Source organism: Lissotriton helveticus, chromosome 9 (genome assembly GCF_964261635.1).
Source record: "Lissotriton helveticus chromosome 9, aLisHel1.1, whole genome shotgun sequence".
In the NCBI taxonomy this organism is placed as follows: domain Eukaryota; kingdom Metazoa; phylum Chordata; class Amphibia; order Caudata; family Salamandridae; genus Lissotriton; species Lissotriton helveticus.
This window is the reverse complement of record NC_136070.1, coordinates 262,308,774-262,330,331: the sequence shown is the minus strand read 5'-3', so window position 1 is coordinate 262,330,331 and position 21,558 is coordinate 262,308,774. Positions and strand designations below refer to the sequence as shown.

Genomic DNA, 21,558 nt, shown 5'->3' with positions numbered 1-21,558 from the left:
TTTAAAGGATAGTTCTCTATGCTGCAGAGTTGTGGTTTGACAAATAATGAGTTCATTAGAAGTAGAAAAATATTTTTTGTTGAAGACCAAAGCTTGTTGTCAGTGCTACTTATGTGGTAATTTACATAATCCTTCTTAGTGTAGTCTTGCAGTTTCACAGCACTGCAAATAGGAAAGAGTTATTGCTGTGCTTAGGGCATTAACTGTGGTTAAAACCCTGCAGAGGATGTTAACTGCTGTTAGTTGCACACTCCGCGATTATCGGCCTGAGATGAGGGCACGCAATCAGGGCCACACTATTTGACAGCTGTTAATGGTAGAATGTGGAAAGGCTATTAGAGGCCCCCCATAATCATACTAACACTTAGAAATAAACGTGCCCACTGTCTCTGTGTGCATCATGGACCTGATGTCGAAAGTATGTAACTTGGCAACACTAAACAGTGGCAGCATTCTAGCCATTCTCAGCATGCCACACAGGGTGCTAATGGATGTGACTACTTTCAACTGAATGGGATTCGCTTTAGTGACTTCGGAAAGAGGAGAGGCTGTGTGGACCCATCAGCATTTCAACTAATTCTCTGCAGCAGGTGCATTGCCCAACAAGCACTCTCACATGAAACTCAACCCCTCTCCTTGTGGAAGTGTAAACAGTGTAATGCAGCCTTGCTGTGGGATTGCTCTCCCATCCTAATCCCTCTGCTTACGCTGGCAGGTCTCCCTTGGTTTTTTTTTTGGGTCGAGCCTGGGCAGTGCATCTGCTGCTCTGCGAGCCATGCTGTATTGGAGTACGGGATAGAAGCCCCACCCACTCTCCGCCCATGTTTGTCATTGGCTTGTGTCATTGTCCTTTGTAAATGCTGGCTTCGGATTCATTAAAAGGCTTGTCAGTTCTTCCTTAGTACCCCCTTGTCTTCATTTGTAACCTCCCATGAGGACCGGCCCTGTTACTTCGGTTGTTACACAGTACGTATTTTTCAATCTGTAAGCACCATTTTCCTTAATGAGTTTCTCCTACTGCAGGCAGGACATGCTTTCCCGCAACATTAGCGCTCCATGGGTGCTTTCACTTTCCGAGTAGCCGGGACAATGGCAACCACTTCGCATTTACAAGAGTTTGAGCTATTGACATTGTAAATAACAATGCCTTTTTTATTTATGTGTTAATTAGCAAAACAGATAAATAAAAGGCATTATCATTTACAATGCTAATAGCTTAAACTCTCGCAAATGCCAGACCTATTGCATTGCAATGCTTGTTCTTTTAATATCGCCACTATAATTCACTAAGTGGCAAAGGAAGAGGGCTGTACAAGCAGCCCCAGCAGGTAAAGCCTGGAAACAGCAGCTTGTTGCTCTTCTGCAGCCCATGAATTAATGACGTAATTATTTATGTCCACGTTTTCACGTCTCATTTCCTGAACTGCGTGCAAAGTTCTCCAGCTTCTTTTCTGTTTTGCAGAGACCAACCTCGGCCTAGAGATAAGTGTGCACTGTCCCTGCAACACCTTCCACCCCAATGGCGACATCCTAGACAACACGCATGAAGTGCTGGAGGTCAGATTTAAAGGTAAGGGAAGCGCCTCACAAACCTGTCCTTCTATCTAAGGCACATCTCTAGGAAATCGATGAAGATTGTTTGGCTTAAACTATACTCAGGGCCACTGGAATTATGCGAATGTGCGGCCGTGGCGATTTTCGCATGAATATAGATTTGCTGCATTTGCCACATAACCCATTTTCTGCTGCATAATCTGCAGATTTGAACAAATAAAATTTTGTTTCTAGCTCAATAAGTTCAAAAGTTACTAAACAAGCATTTACAATGCAATGGTCTCGGCATTATTAAAGGTAGTGCTATTGGCATTCCTCATGACATTTTTTTAAAAAACATAAATAAATTGTATTGTCATTTACAATGGCAATAGGTGAGCATTAGAGAATAGTAGAGAGTATTGCGGACACAGAGCCACACACACACACACACACACAGACAGAGCCGCCCACACACACACACAGAGCCACGCACACACACACACACAGAGCCACGCACACACACTCAGACAGAGCCATACACACACACACACACACACACAGACAGACAGAGCCACGCAGACACACACACAGACAGAGCCACGCACACACACACAGACAGAGCCACGCACACACACAGACAGAGCCACGCACACACACAGACAGAGCAACGCACGCACACAGACAGAGCCAAGCACACACAGGCACAGAAAAACCGGGAGGACAAGCAGGGAACAGAGGCACAGAAAAACCGGGGGAACAGAGGCACAGAAAAACCGGGGGAACAGAGGCACAGAAAAACCGGGATGACAAGCAGAGAACAGGAGTAAGAAGCAGACTAGAGAGCTTCATGGAAGGAGTAAGACAAAGGCAGTGGGCACACCAGGAGTAAGTTGCAGACTAGAGAGCTTTGTGGAGGGAGTAAGACTTGGATTAAAACCTGGGATGACAAGGCAAAATATGGGCTCATAACAGTAGTATCTGAGTGGAACAGTGGTGTCACAGCAGGAGCATGCAAACTGGCAGGCAGGATCTATCCATGTCGAGGCAGAAGAAAACAAAAGCACACATTCGATAGGACAATCTGAAATTCTGGAGGAAAGGTTATTATTTGATGAGGAATACGCGTTTTAGGCCAATCACCTCTTACAGACCCTCCGCCCCCTCGCAAACCTTTTTCAGCCCAATTAAAGTCCTGGACAACTCTCAGCGCGGCCCGCCATGAGACCGACACATTTAGTGTAAAGCTAACAACGGCACTCTCCTTCAGATATAAACTGTTCCATCTCACTGGGCCGACGGGCAGGCAGTCTGTCTGTCACTCTCTCCGCGGCGGCTGCCAGGCTTTCGCTCCTGTGCCTTCAGGGAGGTCTAGGGATTAAAGGGAGCAAGATGGACATGGATGGAAAAGGGACTATTTATGACTTTAATGTTACTTTTCTGTAACACTTTACACAGATTGGTGTCAATCACATTCAGGATGTGAATTTCATACCAACCAGTTGGCTACTTTAAAATGTGCCAGAGAATAATAAGCAATCTGCCTTGATAGCACTTTTTGGCTTAGTGGCATTGCTTCGTCCCTCGCATGCCAATAATGGAAGTTCCATGAGCTGGCCAGGTACCATGCCTCTAAATGCAAGGGTTAAATTTACTGCACTTTTGCTAATGCTTATGGGATGTTGAGCCTCCGCTTTTCCTATCGGACCTTCCCTTTTGGTTTTTACCAGTGCTCTCTGCTCAAGCCAATCAAGGGCTTACGCTTGAACCCCTCTTCCCTTACTGGCTGACATTAGTCAGCATGTACCAGATCGTCTTTGACCTTCATGGCCCACAATTCAATGCATTCGCTCTACAGCTCAAAATCTGACTTTTGTACCAAAAGGGTTCATTCACTCTTTAGTCTGTGCATTGTTGTTTCAATATTATTTAGGGGAAAAGGAGGTTAAGGCAGAGCCAGTGGATGTGGGTTTCATGTATTGAAACAATCTTTTCGCACAGGGAAGATTGCAAACCTTGTCTAGTCAGTTTCCTCTCAGGGCCACCATCTCCCTACAGACTTCTGAGAACCTGGAGTCCAACAGCAAGAGCGGTGCTCACCCTCTGTTGCTCCCCAACATCTACTCCACCTCACAACGTCCCTCTGTTGTATACGAGAGTGGACACGTTCAGAAACACTAATACACTTATCAGCAGTTGTGAAGAGACGTTTTACCTTATAATACGGTCTCTCAGCAGTTTTGAAGCCTTTAAATATCTCTTGAATACCCCCATATGCCTTTGAATTGGAGTAGTAGAATATGAAACAGAGACAAGAGCACTTCACCGCATGGGGAGCTAGCCTTTCTGGTTAGGAAATTACAACTTGGAGCACTTGTAAGTACAACAACCATAGGGAAATTCGAAGTGGAGTTTTATATTACAATTACACACCCCAGTGGCTGACCCACACCTCATAGAAACAGACACCCTGAGCCTGCTTGCAAACTAAGCTGAAATAAGAGTTCAAGCCGTAGAAAAGAGTGACAGTCACACAGGGAATGTATATTACACAGAACGCTAAATAGAAGCGAGACTACTTTCTAGCACAATATGTAATTCCAGTCAGTAACACAAAAGACAGACAACTGAGATCACATTCAGTGTCGGCAATCACCGGCCGTAGATTGCAAGGGGCTAGCACAAACAGACCTGGGAGGCAGAGCCAGAAGCGATTTGTCAGCTATGTGACATGGGCCTTGTGGGAACCGGATGTACTTCCTCATACTCTGCTCTATTAGGAAAGGCCGGGGCGAAATCATGCACCCGAGGCTATACCAATGGCAGCCCAGCGCAAAACAAATCTCAGTTACTACAGACAGGACATGGAACACGCCTACAGGTTCACGGACGAGCTTTGCAGCCTGCGGGGAGAGACCCGTAGAGCTATCACACGCATCCTTGTGAAAAAAGAACACAACACCGATGAATCAGTAAAGCATTGGCAACTCTTACACACTCACAAGCCATGCCCCTGCAGCGCTGTTGTAATGCACTGTACACAAAGATCTGGGGAGTTTTAAAGAACTCTCAGCACTCGGGCTCTCACTTTATGTCTAGGGCTAAGTGCTTCTTTTGGAAGAAAGTGCGAGCCTCGCTTCAGCCAAGTGCTCATGGCCTGAATACGATCTCGGCTTCTTGTTGAGCCTTTGGCGGATGGTCACATGTATGAGCCCCGAGGTGCTAAAAACACTAATTTGCACAATCAATAAAAAGGTACATAAATCTGAAAAGACAAGGCTGTTTTTATCTGCAGCTCTTATCGTTCGTCCTTATGTTTCTTTCGTCCTATTTCTCTAGCCTTCCGAACTCACACTTCAGTGAAGGGTGGAAACACCCACCCCTATATCACCACCGCCGCCGCCTTGGCTCCGCTGTGGTCCTGCCATGCCATCGGGAGCTCACTCAGATGTTACCTAGGCAGTCTGGCACTCTCTTGCGTGTGGCTGTGTTGATTAAACTGTCCACTGGGGGTTGATAAATGGGGTAATTGCGTGTGTTTGAGAGGAGGCAGCTTGAAAGGTCTGTTGGCGCTGCAGCGCCTCCTTTCCACATGACGGCTGGACGGGTCCAAAGTGGTCCTCGGCTTCTTCTCACTGCCGATTTCTCGCTGAGATTCAAGGGTGTCCGGGCGAGAGGTTTATGAAAACCGATAGGTGGGCAAGAGTTGTTTGGCTAATCAGCCTTTTACGCAGAACTTGGGGGCACCCTGTTTCCTCCTCTTAAAGGATTAGGCGGGGGCGAGGGGGGGTGGTAAGATGGGGCACTAGGTGGGGGTAGCTGCAAACTCACAAACGCTCAGAGCAGCTTGGGCACAGCTAGGGAGGGGGAGCAGCAGCCTCGCAGCCGGCAGAGGGTCCACTGACCGGCAGAGTGTGGAGAAGTGGAAGTGCCCTGTCTCAGAGCAGCACCTGGCCCTTTCTGGCTGCAGAGCTCCTCGGCGGACAGCGGCAGCAGCGAGGACCTCGCGGCGCTGGGATAGCTGATTTTTTGGAGGATTCGAATTGGCACCTGGGGAGCAATTCTAACCTAGGCATGTGTTCTTCTGGACAGACAAAGGACATGCGAAGGGGATAAGGGCGAATGGGTTTTCCAGGACTTGGGGTGGGAATACGCGCGCCTGCTTTCCAGAGCACGCGACGGGGGGTTCCGTTGGTCTCATGGTCACGGCAGAGCGGCTGATGTCAGGTCTCTAAAACACAGGGTGTCATCTAGTCGCCAGGACACTTACGGGAACTTACCAGTCATTCAATGGGTGCAAAAATATCCGATTAATTCGGAAGTCGAAGAGCTTTTTCAACGGCGCTGCATAATATGAAGTGTTCCTGCATCGCTTTGTTTACTTCCACGAGACTCGGTCCCAGGTGACTGTTTGAAAACAGGAACACAGGATCCAACACCACCATGTTTCTCCGAGGTGAGGCAGGAATGCCTCGGAGAAACCAGCGTCTTTTTCCGATTCGGGGGCGTGGTTTGCGTTCTCTCCTCTTCCCATTGGCTGGAAGGTAAAAAAAGAGGAGAGAAAGTAAATAGAAAGAAGCTTAAAAAAACGCCCCCGAATCCGAAAAAGACGGGGCTTGAACCGAGTGACGCCCCTCTCCTCCAATGGCTGGCCAGCATTTACTAGGCCAGCCAATGGAGAAGAGGTGCGGGTTCCAAGCCCCCTCTAGGAAACATTAAATCTCGGGCTCCGCCCACTGCTACGCAGTGCGACGGTCCGAGACCTAAAAAGCAGCAACACGTGTTGCCGCGCAATGGAAGGCACTTTGCAAACCTTGACTGGTCACCTTTCTGTAGCATATTGCTATATTCGGGTGTTATAATTTACTCAACCCTGCCACATAATTTGGCCCTTGCCTGACTCATAATTCCAGTGGCCCTGACTATACTGGCTTAGGTTGGGACTGCTCTTCTCTTCTTCTAAGTTTGTGAGCAGCAGACATGAATGGCTCTCGAATCTCTACGATACGAAAGAGAGCTCACCCCAGATTACAGGGCGAGCCCTCTTGGTCTACTGGTGAAATCTGTTGGTTAAAGGAGTGAATGCTCTTGCACTGAGTGAATGCGCGCCGAGATTTGTAATCATTGTATGGAACAATTTCAGACAGACTTTGCACCGCTTAAAAATCTTTAAAAGATAAAAAATGTGCTAAAGCTAATCATATGCATTAGAAAAAGAAAATAAGGGGCATATTTACAAGAAAATGACGCAGGGCTGCAAGCCAGCTTGCTGCGCCGCATCATTAGGAAAGTGTAGGGATGCGTTGTATTTACAGCAATGCAACGCATCCCTGTACTTTACTCTGCCCTGGCACACAGTAGGCTGCCTAGCTCCAATGCAGGCACCCTTGCAACATGGTGCGTGGGTGCCTGCGTTGCAGGTATGATTGTTTTTGTGCAGGAACGGACACCTTCATACACAAAAACAATAATTGATGGCGTTTCCTCCATCTACGTGTGCTGCAGAATGCAGCACACATAGAAAGAGGAAAAACAAAGAGAAATAAAGGTATTTTATCATGGGAATCCCCAGTGATTTTGGTATTATCTGAGCTACACTGACTGCTCTCTGGAGATGATAAAAGGATGTAACAAGGGGCTGGAGAAGCACTAAACGCCCCAAAAAAACTAGGTGTAGTGTTAGGATGTACCAACTCATGGAAGCATAAAGAACTGTTTATGAGGGCAGGAGATGCCCATAGAAATGTCCTGAAAAATGGGGACCATGGTAAAGCTTGTATAGGCTGGAGGAAGGACTGAGAGGACTAGTGATGGTGCAAGCTGGCGAATTAACAACTGGTGGGCCTACCCGCTGGCAAAAACAAAAGGGACCATGTCATAGAAAGACTCCCTAGTTGACAGAGAGATGACCACCTACTTAGTGGCCTGTATACAAATGATTCCGAAAATGTAATGAGTAATAACTGTAACAATTCCAGTAAACTGACTGTGTTGTATTATGCCTCGATGAAAAAAAAGTTTTAAAACAGTCTGTGTGTGTGAACAACACAAGGGCAGGGGGCAGCAATCTGTTGTGAGGCTGAAACACCAGTTCACGTCCCATGCAGTCTGCTGAAGATACACTCACACAATGCCATGCAATCTGAGGTATGATTATAGACTGACTAACTAGTAGGTACATCATGTAGGCGGTGACAGTTACAGCAGTGCATTCCTATGCAGTCTGTGGTTTGGACCTACAGTGGTTCATTCACCATTTAATGTGTGGTGTGGGAGATACTGCCACCCGTGCCCCATACAGTCTGTGATGTTGAAGATACAGTAGTGCATCTCCTAGGCATTCTTTGGTGTGGTTGATGTACCTGTGACTGTCCCAGGCAGTCATATAATATTTGTGCAGTGAAAGATGCCACAATGAGAGCCTTGTGCATTTCTAGGACTTGGAGGTAAACGAGCACATTTCCCAGGATGTGCCACATGCTGTGATTGCGAGGTACAGTAATACTCTTCCAGTGGAAACCATGATGTAGAATATGCACCAGAGCATTCCCCATACATGATAGGGTGTGGAAGCTACACATATACATGTCGCTTGTACTGTACTCTGATGTGGGCCTAGACTTGTGCTTGCCCCAAGCAGAGTGAGCGATATCAACACTGTCTGGTTGATAGTACAGGGACCCCATGAACAACCAACCGAGAAGTTACACTGTTTTAGCTAGTCTGGAAGCAGGAGAAGAGATTTGAGGGTAACGTAACCTTTATTTGTGGAGGAGCAGAGAAGGTCTTACGTCCCTGTAGCCCTAACAGGCACTTCCCAGCCAGAAATCCTTTCCAGCCTCTCATCTTGTATTTTCTCCCAAGGTACAGATGGCGAAGATGACTTTGGGCGTGGAGATCTAGGGCGCCTGAAGAAGCAAAAGGATCAGCACAACCCCCATTTGATTCTCATGATGTTACCGCCACATCGCACTGAGAGTCACTCCCGGAGCCCCAGGAAGAAGAGAGCCCTCGACACAAACTACTGCTTCAGGTAAATCTAAGCTCATGAGAGAAATGTGAGCTCCCAATCACTCAGGCCCAACAGCCAACCTCACCTATTTCTACAAGATGGCACATTAACTCCTCTACTATTAACTCCCTCCCATTCCTTGTGCACTCTAACTCACATCAAACAGTTGGCACAATTGCCCCCAGTCATTTTTAATAGACGGCACGCCCACTCTTGTTCATTCCCAGTAGCTGGCATATACACTCCTGCTTGTTCCCACTATTTAATTAGGGATGTCTGTATCGGGTTTTGTGGGGCCCTAACCTAACCAATAGGAAGCGAAGCACTGTGTAGGATCTGGAAGGGCAATAACTGGAACCCCCACTCACGCCCAGTGCCAACAGCTGGTACATATACTCTTACCCACTGCCAACAGCAGCTATATTTTAGTCCTTGCATTCTCATCAGCAGGTAGAAATCATCTTTGCCATTCCCAATATCTACAAGATGTACACCTGACTGTCTGGTATATCCACCATTGATGGTCTATCTAAATTAAATCCATAGCCTTGACATCTCATACATCCAGTTCAACTCTCGAAGTAAACACCAATGTGTGGTGCCGATTCTGTTCCTAACAGTGTCCCTGTGACAAAGATGGATGTACAAGACATCAGACATATGTGTGATTGAAAGCGCATTTTAGTTCAACGCTGGTATCAGTGCATAGGAGACATACGCTTGCTTCAGGTCTCACAGAATCCCGTCTCCAAGGAAGGAACGTCAAAATCAAATGTGATTTCATGTTGGTCAAGTCATACAAATTCTTTGTTTGATATCATAGTACTCTATAAAAGCCACAAAACATCATGGATTCCAACATAGCTGCTAAAGCCAGCACTTCATAAATTCATAGCAAAGAAATGGTGGTATTCTAACCCTCACTTTCATGTTGAGAGTACCATATTAGGGACCTCTGTCTGCATGAAGTTATCCGTGCCAGAGGCTATTGAGAATTGTATAAATGTGTCCAACACAGGATACCCTACTAGCAACCCACGCGCTTCATCGTTGGGAGTTCTTATTTCTGCCTTTGGGATTTCCTTAAGTGTCATATCAGCAAGGAACTCTTACTGTGACACACATGGCACACACCCATTGGAAAGCAGATCATTTACCAGACGGTTGAAAACTTGTAACTACTGAAGCATCAGTAATAAGAATAAGGTGGCTGTTACTGTCCTACAGGACCCGCAGGCTACTTCTACCGCCACTTTACCCACCGACATTAACAAAACACATTTAACATCACCCACAACACTTGCACCACGTATATCATAGTCATCTGTGTACACTCCACATGCAGGCATACCTACCTCTTGGTACACAGGAAGCACAAGACAATAGCACCATGAGAATGCATTCTCCTTTAGGCTTTTTTGACGACCACTACCTCTGTCTCTAAATAACAAGTCTATGCCCAGGTCATGCTCCAACTCCCTGATCCATAGGCTAACGTTTGTTACTAGACGAACAACAGATATTTCCACTCCTACAAGTTCATTGTCCCATTTCACATTCTGTGATGTTTTATTTGCAGAAGCCAGGAGGAGAACTGCTGTGTGCGATCGCTCTACATCGACTTCAGACAAGATCTCAACTGGAAGTGGGTGCATGAACCGAAAGGATACTATGCCAACTTTTGCTCAGGGCCGTGTCCATACCTGCGCAGTGCGGACACAACTTACAGTACGGTAAGTAAAGCCCGAATACAAACACCCAACTGCTGTCACTTCAGGGCTGTCCATACCTGCGCAGTGCGGACACAACTTAAAGCCCGAATGCAAACACCCAACTGCTGTCACTTGAGGGGACGCGTCACCCTTAAATTCCATCACAGACCGGGTGTTACTGAGTTCACATCTGGGGATTGGCAAATTGGGCGAAGCGTCACTTTGTAACCCTCTGCACTCCATTATACCTGCATACCTGCCAACTCACACAGTGCCATTGTGTAACACATGATATCGGCTCCCACCACACGGTCTCCCGGTGAAGAGCCGATATCATACAATGATCGGGAAAACGAGCTAAAAACCACTGTAAATAGTGGTTTTCCAGCTTGCTTTTTGAGGCTTTGAACTGCCGAAGTCACTTGAGGACGCGTCACCCTTAAATTCCATCACAGACCGGGTGTTACTGAGTTCACATCTGGGGCTTGGCAAATTGAGTAAGAGTGGACACATTGACCTGATATATTTTCTAACTGTAAGAATTGGCTCAGGGCACACAAAGTAAATGAAAAGCACTACACAGTCACTGGTTTTGCCCCCTCATGTTCCTTCTGATGTCCATGGGTAATAAAGGTCCATCTAAAACAAACCAGAGCCTCAACTGTATCCTGCTTGGTTCTTAAAGTCATTTTACACATCTGCATTATTATGGCTCCTATTCTACTGATCCCTTGTTCAGCAGTGTAATTATCTATCACGACCGTTCTCCAACATATGTATCTTTTCTTGATTTATAAACTATTCAAATCCACCTGTGGGCATGAGAGTACCAAACATTTTTAATATGTCTAATAATACATTGGCAGCCGAGGTCCGTTCAGGTAACAGCAATGGGACCACGTGGGGGGGTTGAAGGGGGGATTTCGAGGAACGATGCTGAGGAAAAATTATTTATTTTCCCTCTGCATCGTTCCTCGAAATCCCCCCTCACACAGCCCCACCGCTGTTACCTGCAGGGACCGCTGCTGTACATTGGTCAGTTTCAAAGCAGAAGTGCCTCTGGTGAGTAGAGGAACTCCAACGCTGCTTTACACCTTTGATGCCCCCCCCCCCACGATTTTATTTTGAAGCTTTCATGTTAGTCACCCAGGGTTTTTATAAGGCCCTTACGCCGCCGTTGCGTCACTTTTTGTGCTGTTACTGCGGCGTAAAAATTGCGCCACACAGCGCCATATTTTCAAAGTGACGCATCTAGGGCGAAGCGTCACTTTGTAACCCCCTGCACTCCATTATACCTGCATACCTGCCAACTCACACAGTGCCATTGTGTAACACATGATATCGGCTCCCACCACACGGTCTCCCGGTGAAGACTCGATATCACACAATGATCGGGAAAACGAGCTAAAATCCACTGTAAAATAGTGGTTTTCCAGCTTGCTTTCTGAGGCTTTGAACTGCCGAAGTCCATTAAGGGGTGTGAAAACACCACAGGACACTGGCGCCAGCCTTAGCAAGCTTTTTTTAATTTTTGGAAGGAGGGGGCTTGGGGGCGGTGGGGTACAAAAGTACCTCACAGTTACTTCTCGGCACCAGGCCCCCCCCTTTCAAGGCTTCACCCCCTCCTCACACAATGAGTGTTCTTCAAGTTGGCAGGTATGAACCTGCGTCAGGTATAATGTATGCAGGGTGGGTGTTCCAACGCAGGAAAGCCACGTAGAAGGTGACGCAGTGAAATCTGCAAGATTTCACTGAAACACGTCTACGGCCTCACTGTGTCAACTCCTTACGCCTGCTTGAGGCAGTTGTAAGGGGTGACGCAGGCAAGCCCCATGTGAAATGACACATTGCTGGAGTTCCGTCTGTTTCCAGACACACTCCAGCAATGCAACTTTTTTACGCCGACAGATACGTCAAGATCAGACGTATCAGTCAATCCTTGCGACATGGAGCGCTGTACAGTAAATACGTCTCATCCGTGGTGTCGTAAGGAGGGCGCACTGAAAAATTTTGCATTGCTGTATTACCGCAGCGATGCAGCACTTTTCATAAATGAGGCTCCTAATTTCTGAAAAGCGGGAATGCTGAGAAGATTGCATGCTAACCTGGGACCAATCAATACCCATGCTGTAGACGTATTTTTACATTTAGCTATTTAACTTCTCCAGCAGTGGATTCTAACCAGATAAATGTAGGCAGTGGTTCTTGACCTTTTGACTTACTGTATTATGGAACAGAAGGTCAAGCAGTAAATAAAACTGGGAGGCAGGCCCTTAAAACGGATTCCACTTGAACAGTTTATTGAGTGATGGCTGTTCTGATCATCGAACTATACATCAGAATCAAATTAATAACAAGGGCAGAATGTAATGGATGTTTTCCATGTTTACATTTAGCACATTCCTGCCAAAGGGATGTTTCTGAAGAACGAAGCCCAGAAGTGTTGTAGTTGTTCTCCTGATACTTGTAGAACACAATCAGGCAACACATTATATAAAGAGAACTATCATTTTGAAATGATTTCCTTAGAAACAGTTTAGCTCAACAGGGACTACATGTTGGCCACAATTAACATACTTTGTAGCATGTCTTCCTTTGTTCTTTGTGTATAGTAAAGTAATGTGCTTTACATCTGTTGTGTGCAGAATCAGTTTGTTTATTTTTTTAATTTAAATTCTTTCACTGATTTAAACAAATGAAAGGATACTATGGGGTATATTTACAAGGCCCCTGCGCTACGGGAGCATCTCTTGCTTTGACGGTCCAGTGGTGTATAATGTTGAGCCATAATAAGGCCACGCACAGCCATCCTGCGTGGCTTTTCATGGCCTTGTAAATATGGCCCCCTTTCACGCATTACTCTGCTTGAAAGGGGCGTTCCATGGGTGTTGCTGCGAGTGTTCCCACGCAACACCCACGGATTATGACGCATACCCAGATTTACAAGGTTTGGTGAACCAGGGAATGCATCAGATTCTAACACCTCCCCAAGGGAGGCATTAAAGTGGCATAAGGAGGAAAACACCATCAATGATTGTTGTTGTGCACAAAGGTGTCCCTTCCTGCACAAAAACAATCCTCCCTGCAGCGCAGGAACCTGTGCACCATGGTGCAGGGTGCCTGCATTGGCGCTAGGCAGCCAGTTGTGTGCCAGCACAGAGGAAAGCACAGGGATGCGTCGGATAGCTGTAAATATGACGCATCCCTGCACTTTACTAACAACACAGCTCGCCGCAGAAGGATGGTTTACAGCACCACGCTGCCTCATTTTCTAGTAAATATGCCCCTATATTGTTTCTGACGAATAAGCACTTCAACATCACGTTTCAGATGTAAATGAGAAGTTTGGTCAGTACAGAAAAAGGGTATGATACATAAAATAAGTCAATGAGTATATTAGTCACCAAAAGAATACTGATGTCATGAAAAACAGGTCAAGTCTGCAAAAATCCGGTAATGATAGTGTCATGCCTTGAATGGAATCAAAGTTTATGTCAGGTATTAAAGTTTGGTATTTAAGTCTATGGAGCATAACGTGACTCAGTTTGTGATATCTAGTCATAAGTGACCAGGGACTACAGAAAGTGAAGAAACAAAATACTGTAAAGAATAAACAACACAAAAACTATAGTAAGATAACCCTGTGTGATGGACATGTATAAACCAGGGTACTTCAACCAAGTGGGAGCAGGGTCGGCGATTAAAACATAAGGATATTGATTGGCTTTATGGTTGCTGGATTAGGGAAAACGTGTATGTCTGTATAAAGCTAAAACGTGAAAAGTACCTTGGTCAGACATTCCTGGTGCCTTTTCTCAATAAGTGAGTCTCTTTGGAAATAAACATGAATTGTTAAGCATGGAATTTGCCCAAGCTTCAAGTTAGTGTAATCTATATCTATACTACTATTATAAAGAGAGAACTTGCACCTTTTGGCAATGTAAACTCGGGAACCACAGCGCCAATCCACACACCCAATACATTGATGTAATCCTCAGGGTGTTTAGATGGACATAGGCTGCATAAAATAAAAAATAAACGTAAATTAAAAAATTAAAGTTTAAAAACAAAGTAGTCCCCTAAAACAAGCGCCTGTCGCGACGTAGCGCTGACCGCGACCTACACCTGCGTGATGACGACAGGCGGGGGGGAGCGGTCACGAGCGGCGACGTGCTGCGAGGAGTGACGTGCGGCGAGGAGTGGCGCGGCGGCTCAGGTAAGGGGAGGCGGGAGGCGGTCCGGGCAATGTCGGGGAGGGCGGGGGCCCGAGAGTGAGGGCTAAGTCCGAGCGCGGCTGAGGTAGAGCGCGGCTGAGGTAAGGCAGAGGCGGGCGGCAGGCGGGCGGGCAATGTCGGGTCGGGCGGGGGGGGGACCAAACAAATGCCGGGCTGCTAGTGAGTAATAAAAGGGTCCACTACCAATACAGACATCCAATATTGCACACCTGTGGGCTCAAAGAGAGCTCTCATCATCTTAGCAAACTCCATGGGCAGGTCCTGAGTTAAGGCAGATTTAGCATCAGACAAAGCCTTCTATTAATGTCCTCCAAGAAGTTGTTCATTGCTTGTTGCGCTGCATACAGGTAAACTAGATAGATGACCTCGAAAAGAGGGTGTGTTATAAGGCATATGTATTTTTTAGTATAGCTTGGCATATACAATTTTAAGAAAACTGGTATTGTTGGTGAGAGAGGTATCAGTTCGCAAAATTAAACACATTCAGCTCAAAGTCTCAAAAATGACAGCATATGGAAATTGCAATTTGTTTATTGCAATATTAAATTATCCTTAGCCTTTACAAGCTTAATAAGCAAATCAGAATTTTCTCCTGAAGACTGAATAGGCACTTGTATGTCTTTGCCACATGGTGACGATTGAAGAAAATCCGCTCAACTTCATCTTAAAAGGCCCGGCCCAATAAAAGTGCAGTCATCAAACTTCTTTCACTAACTATTAGACCTAGTTCTGGGTTGGTCTTTCTCTTGGCTATGCTAGCTAGTCTACTGGGCAGAGATTTGTAGGCAGCAGCACTATCTAAAAATATAGGTGTTATCTAAAGCTGAGGTCTTAGGAAAGGTTAACAGCTGTGCAAGACAATACTGTTGACATTTCGTCTTCAGTCTTAATATTAAGTTTCTTTTATGCCGAGCTACTTCTCAACATCCTTATAAGGGACAAGGTTGAAAATATGTATTGGCCCATCCACGTTGAAGAAGTAATGAGCATTGAAGAAATTTAGCAGTGTGTTGCAGGCACAGATAGACTAGTAAAAGTAAACAAAACTTGAGATGTATGAAATATATTCTCAGATCCTTGGGTGTCTGTGTAACCACTTTGCACAAAGGCCTTTGTAACTACCAGCAAAGTTGCCTTGAGAGGTCCTTTCCTGTGGTGGGTCTGCACTGAGCCATGTTGAACTGCTACCACTAGATCCCAAACAAGGTAAGACAGGCAGGAAGCTTAATTTATTTCCAACTCAGACAGCATATCTCCTGAAGTGCTCATGTATCTTAACTCATGGAGAAGGACAGACCGAAATTCGTGTATTCGTTCTGTCGAAAAAATATTAATTTGGTCAACGTTGAGGGCAAACAAAATCGGAAGGAGAAAAATACACATGAGGTGCCAAAAGAGAAAATAAAGTGGTGAAAAGGTAAATGGAAAACTCGTCAGAAGGACACCAAAATGTTACGAATATTTTAAACGTATAGAAGACCAGTGTCCAGCGATCCACCATGTGAACCAGATAAATGAAATCTGAGGGGTCCACCATTAGTGCAGAGGACTGTACGAGTCCCTTCTCGTACGTTAATTAAAGTGTTAGCAGGAAAGTGCTCCAAATAATTTTCAGCCCTAATGCATACCAGTGTCAACACCACGAACTGCCAGTGCATACTTCTGAGTGGCAGTAGAAACTGCTGATACATGCTCCAGTGCATAAGCACCTATTCTCAGAATGTATTGTATTGTATTGTATTGTAATTGCATTTATATAGCGCTTACTAACCCATACGAGGCGTCGAAGCGCTTTTTCGGCGGGTAGCACGCTTCTCCAGGACCCATAGAGGATTAGTGTTAAATTAGTATAGTGAAACATGCAAGTACATTTTAAGTGTTGGATAGGTTAGTCAGTTATTTGGATTTGGAATGATAGCAGAAGGATAGAGGAGGACAAAGGTTTGTATTTATTTATCGCTCGCTTGTTGACGCATGCTATTCAGTAAGCCTATATAGGATTAGTGGTGAATTATTATGGTGAAATATGAGGTAATTTCAGTGATGGATATTAGTCTGTTACTTGGAGTGAGAAGGATAGCGGATGGATAAAAGGGGAAGAAAGATTTGCATTCATATAGCACTTGTTACCCCTGATGGGTGTTGAAGGGCTTTTCTGGCGAGTAGCACGCCACTCCGGAACCCATAAAGGATTAGTGTTGAAAATTAGTATAGTATAAATATGAAGTAATTTAAGTAGTAGATATGTTATTCAGTTATTTGGGCAGTATATTAGTATAGTTGAATATGGAATATGGAATTTGAGAAGTGAACATGTTAGTCTGTTAATTTTGATTGAAAAGGATAGTGGAGGGATAAAAGAGTGAAGGATTTTTTTTTTAGGTCTTAGCAGTAGGAAGAGTCTTTTGGATGAGTAAAAAAGGAGTTTTGGAGGGAAGGAGTCAGAGGGGAGATTTTAGACATTTGGAGGGAAAACAGATTTGTCACCAAGGAATGAGAGGGACAAACTACAGAGGTTGGACTGCAAATCCCACAATTCAACACACTAAATGGAGGCAATCATGGGCAGGAAAACCAAAAATTTAAAACACAACACAGGTGATAAAATATGCAATTACAGGCAGGCTAAAACTACAATTTTTAACTGTAACAACCACTGGCATAGACAGTAAACACAGAAAGTGAAAGTCGTTTTTTAAACAACTTTTTGTCTTGGGAAGAGACAGCGTTCTTAGACCGCCATGCACAGCGATGCTGTGGGACTTTCACAGGTTAAAAACAAACTGCACAGCAGGCTGTGCATTCCCATCTGTCTGGAGTAACACTTGCATTCTAGTTTTCTGGATTGTAAGCAGTGCTTTATTTGTTAAAAATGTAAGTGCCAGGATCTTTTTCAGGAGGCTACTGAGGCTTACACCACCTATTATTGCCCCAGCCAGCGCTGCCAGTGAGAGTACTAACACAACCACTAACCATCGCACTTCTACAAGTGTGAGAATTCAGACTATCCCAGGCCAACCAGAGCTATAAGAACAGCATGAACAGCATAAGAACCATAAACGCCTGGCCAGGCTATGGTGAGGGAAGGTTGTCGAGATGCATTCGTGCTCAGCGATGCTCAGTGCCTTCAGTATGCCTGCTACTGCTTGGCATCAGCTTATCACTCTGCTGATCAACAGCTGTTAGCAGCAGCATAACTGTGTTTTTTATAGTAGTGGGCCATGGTACAGCAGAGACCCTTAAGCAATCAGCTGCCGTCTCTTCCGCAGTCAGCAGACTTCATTCTAGATGTGAGTAATAGGAACAGCGCAGTGCACTTCAGTAGATGAGGCCTCTCCTCACCACGCATTCTCACCGCCACCTCGCTCTCCTGTTCTGCATTCCTCAAACTCACACAGACTCATCTTCTACAAACAAATACTAAGAAAAACAAGTTACTTACCTTCGGTAGCGTATTATCTGGTAGAGACAACATAGTCAAGCCGCAGATTCCTTAACTCGCGCCTGGGGAGAATTCGAAAGTTAAGGAATCTGCGGCTAGATGTCTCTATCAGATACACAGCACATAAGTGGACAGTGCCACACAGGGGACTCTTTCCAACTGCAGGGAATCCTTCTTCTTGGGAGGATGTTATTCTGGAGACTATGTATATGGCTCAGCCTAATTGGCTCTGTCCGTTAGATGCCCACCGAGGAGTCACAACACAGTGCTCAGTTTTGAAAAGCTATATTCTAGAATCTTCAGAAACGCCCAGTTTGATAAAAGGAAGTGTCACTTTTGGCTCGCTTTATAAATGGCACTTGACTTAGACAACAGAAAAGTAAACAAATTATACCCTGCTGTGTGCAAAATATTAGTGTAACTTTTGCCATATTTCTTGCTTTTAATCAACTACTTTGTTTTTGTAGGTTTTGGGTTTGTACAACACATTGAACCCTGAAGCCTCTGCATCGCCATGCTGTGTACCCCAAGACCTGGAACCTCTCACCATCTTGTACTATGTGGGTCGAACTCCCAAGGTGGAACAGCTGTCCAATATGGTGGTCAAATCATGTAAGTGCAGCTGAGATGAAAAGAGTGGGGACTGGTCATCAGGCAATGGACTACGAGAGGTGCCACGGGGCCAAGGTACGAAGCCAGACATCCTGCACTCCCTACTTTTGGCATGTCTAGCCAATGGAGAGTAGGAAGACAAGAAGGACACAGCCATCCATGGCCTCTCTTTGCACTCAAGTCTCAGGCAGTATCACCTGAACTACAACGTAAGCAGCGAGAAATTCAGAGACGCAACTTTAATCCGATTCTTTACATGGTGGGCTGCTTGTGTCCCAAGGCTCTTACATTATTGAAACTGAACCTAGACCTGTGTCCTAATGGAAAGAACGCTGCCAGCCAACCCAGAAGGAGAGACCACTGTGAACTGTAGGAAAGCCTAATGTCGGCAAAGCTTCAATGCTACGCAGGGATCTGCAAAGTTTAGAGGAAAGAAGCCATAATCTAGGCAACAAAACAGTGTTTTGGACAGATCACATTGGCATACATGTTATACCTTCTGCTGGTTTCATCCTTGAATACCACTTTGAGTTAGCGGAACAGGAGCGAATGGCCTGGCCTGGACTCTACTCTTCAGATTTCTCAAGGTTGCAGCCAACACCCAGACCCCCTTCCGATTGCAACTCTACCTTGCAGTGTGGCAGAAAGTAGAGACTTTTTATGACTTGTACGCACCCGCCTAATCACTTGGTAGTACTCTGAAATCTCTCAGATGACTCAGTGCAACTTCCCTGCCAAGTCCTGGAAGCGGAGGAGGCCAATGGATATTTTAATATTTTATTTTATTAATTAGGGAAAGACAAAAGGTTGCTTGCCCCTCAAGCATTTCCTGCATTAAAGATGGACCTCGGAAACCTTTCTCGAAATGGTGCTTTCATCATAAATATTACAATTGGAAAACTGTACTATTTAGATGAAATAAAAACTTTTTTTTCCATACAGACGTGCATGCCATCAAGACTTTAAACCACTGCAGATTTCAATTTAAAACTCTTTTAAAGAAATGTTATTAGTGCAATGGTATTTAATTGAGAGGCACTAGAGATTATGGAATAATCATTAACAGAGAGGCCACGAATATGAAACACTTACGTCGTGGTATTCTCTATTAAGATTTCTCCTGGCGCCAGACTAGAAACTCGAGAACACTTTTAGTATAACGTGGGTGTCCGATGATGCTGGGGATATGACGTAAAACGTGTTGCTCCGCAGCATCAGAACTGACACACTCAAATATAACTGGCTCCTGATGTGACATCTAGATTCTCTTCCTGTAAATTATTTTATTTGTACAATTGCTATCGTCAGAAGTAGCACTAAAAAGGTGACAGAGTACTGCAGCAGCACATTATAGAAAGAATTCCATAAAAGTAGAACATTACCAAATACGCAGCGTATACACATTTTTTTTACAAGTCGAAAAGAATTGCGCCAAATCCATCTTGAAGATATTAGGAGTTACGTTTTTCTACTAAAAGACCAAACTAATGAGCTGACTGGAAAAACATGACATTTTTTTAATGGCAAAAGCAAGTCTTATTTTTATTTTGGAGGTCTTAAAATATAATCTGGTTCCACTGTGACAGACACGCTGTCTTATATTAAATGGGTTTGCTTGCTATGAAGGCTTTCCAATTTGACTATAATAAGTAGCTTCAATACAAAACATCCAACCTTCAACATAGCCCAGGTTCTGTAATGTACCACAACGCATTAGCCGACAGGTAATTTCTAATTCTAATGTCTGCTTCACTTGTAGGACTATGAGGGCGTCTGGCATAGACTCCCTTAGCAGTAACCAAGCAATTCCAAAAGAACCCCCATTAGGTAAAACGATTTGTGGCCAGGAACAGGTGGCAAAAATCTAGAGACCAGTGTTGTGCACATGCACAGAGGAAAGATGATGTAGTGGCCCAGCAGATCTCCTGTCCTGAAGGAGCCTTTTCAGTGGTGGAATGGCCAAGGCCATTTCCTCACACTGTGGCTCATGAAGCTAGCTCCTTGCATAGGGCACTGAAATACAGATCGTAACCCTCAAAGAGATGCCAGGCAACCCTGACGTCTTATGTTCTTGCAAAGTGAAACCCATTCCTTAGGTCTTAGAAGGCAGAACGGTTGACTTCAATAACTCTACAAGTCAAAGAAATGCCACCCCACCACACCTCTTCCTACCCAAGCTAGCGATTTTTCATAACAATAACGTTTAACATTTTGCCATGCCTGGGTTCAAATGGATTAAATGGATCAAACAGCCAAAAGAGGATGAAAGCCCCACTAGGCTGGTGCTTAATATATAAGTTGAAGAACTCTTCTGACCTTTCTAGATGTGTTAATGAGCATTCATTTATTTATTTTGCTTAAAGAAATATAAAATGTACATAGGGGCAGCTAGGGGCACCCTGATCTAGGGACGAGGAGCAAAAAACAGCAAAAACTGTGCATTAAATCGTATGTACATTTGTAACGAGACAGGCTTTCTGTAGTTTCATGAAAGTTGAATCTTGAATGCAGTTTTGCTTCTTATGGAGTAGTGCAAATTGTAGGCAACGATGTAGACTGGAGATGATTGTGACACACAACTAGGCTCATGTTATGAAAAGCGCTTTTTGAGAAATATGGGTCTCTTGCTTTGAGAATGCTCTGGTGCTTACGCACAGGCATTGAACCATTTTTCAAATGTATTTATTTGAGTTTTATATAGTGCTGGCTAGACCCGGAGGTATCAGAACGCTTTACATGAGGATCCACATTGTTACAAAGTTCCATCAGTTACAAGTTACATCTGTTGCACGAAAACATTTAAAGAGCGTAGAAGACGAGATAATGGAGCCTAGAAGGGTAGGGGAGTAAGGTAAGAGGGAAATACAGCCGAGAGACGAAGGAGAGTCTGCCCAAAGTCCGGCAGGGTAGGTGACGGTCGAGGGGGAAGTCCACAGCCCATCTCCTCTATAGCTATCAAGTTAGCTCCACCGGGCATCGCCCAGAGTGCAAGGTCTCAAACCATATTTGATG

General features: G+C 44.9%; 1 protein-coding gene across 1 annotated transcript in view; it reads left to right on the top strand.

Moving 5' to 3' along the window:
• TGFB3 (transforming growth factor beta 3) overlaps positions 1-19,485 on the top strand; it is a 130,087-nt gene extending 110,602 nt beyond the window's left edge. The window contains exons 4-7 of the mRNA XM_078659936.1: positions 1,463-1,570; positions 8,398-8,566; positions 10,125-10,278; positions 18,402-19,485. Of these exons, the coding sequence (XP_078516062.1) occupies positions 1,463-1,570; positions 8,398-8,566; positions 10,125-10,278; positions 18,402-18,560 (590 nt within the window). The 3' untranslated portion in view covers positions 18,561-19,485. The remainder of the gene's footprint in view (positions 1-1,462; positions 1,571-8,397; positions 8,567-10,124; positions 10,279-18,401) is intronic.
• The last annotated feature ends 2,073 nt before the right edge of the window (positions 19,486-21,558 follow it).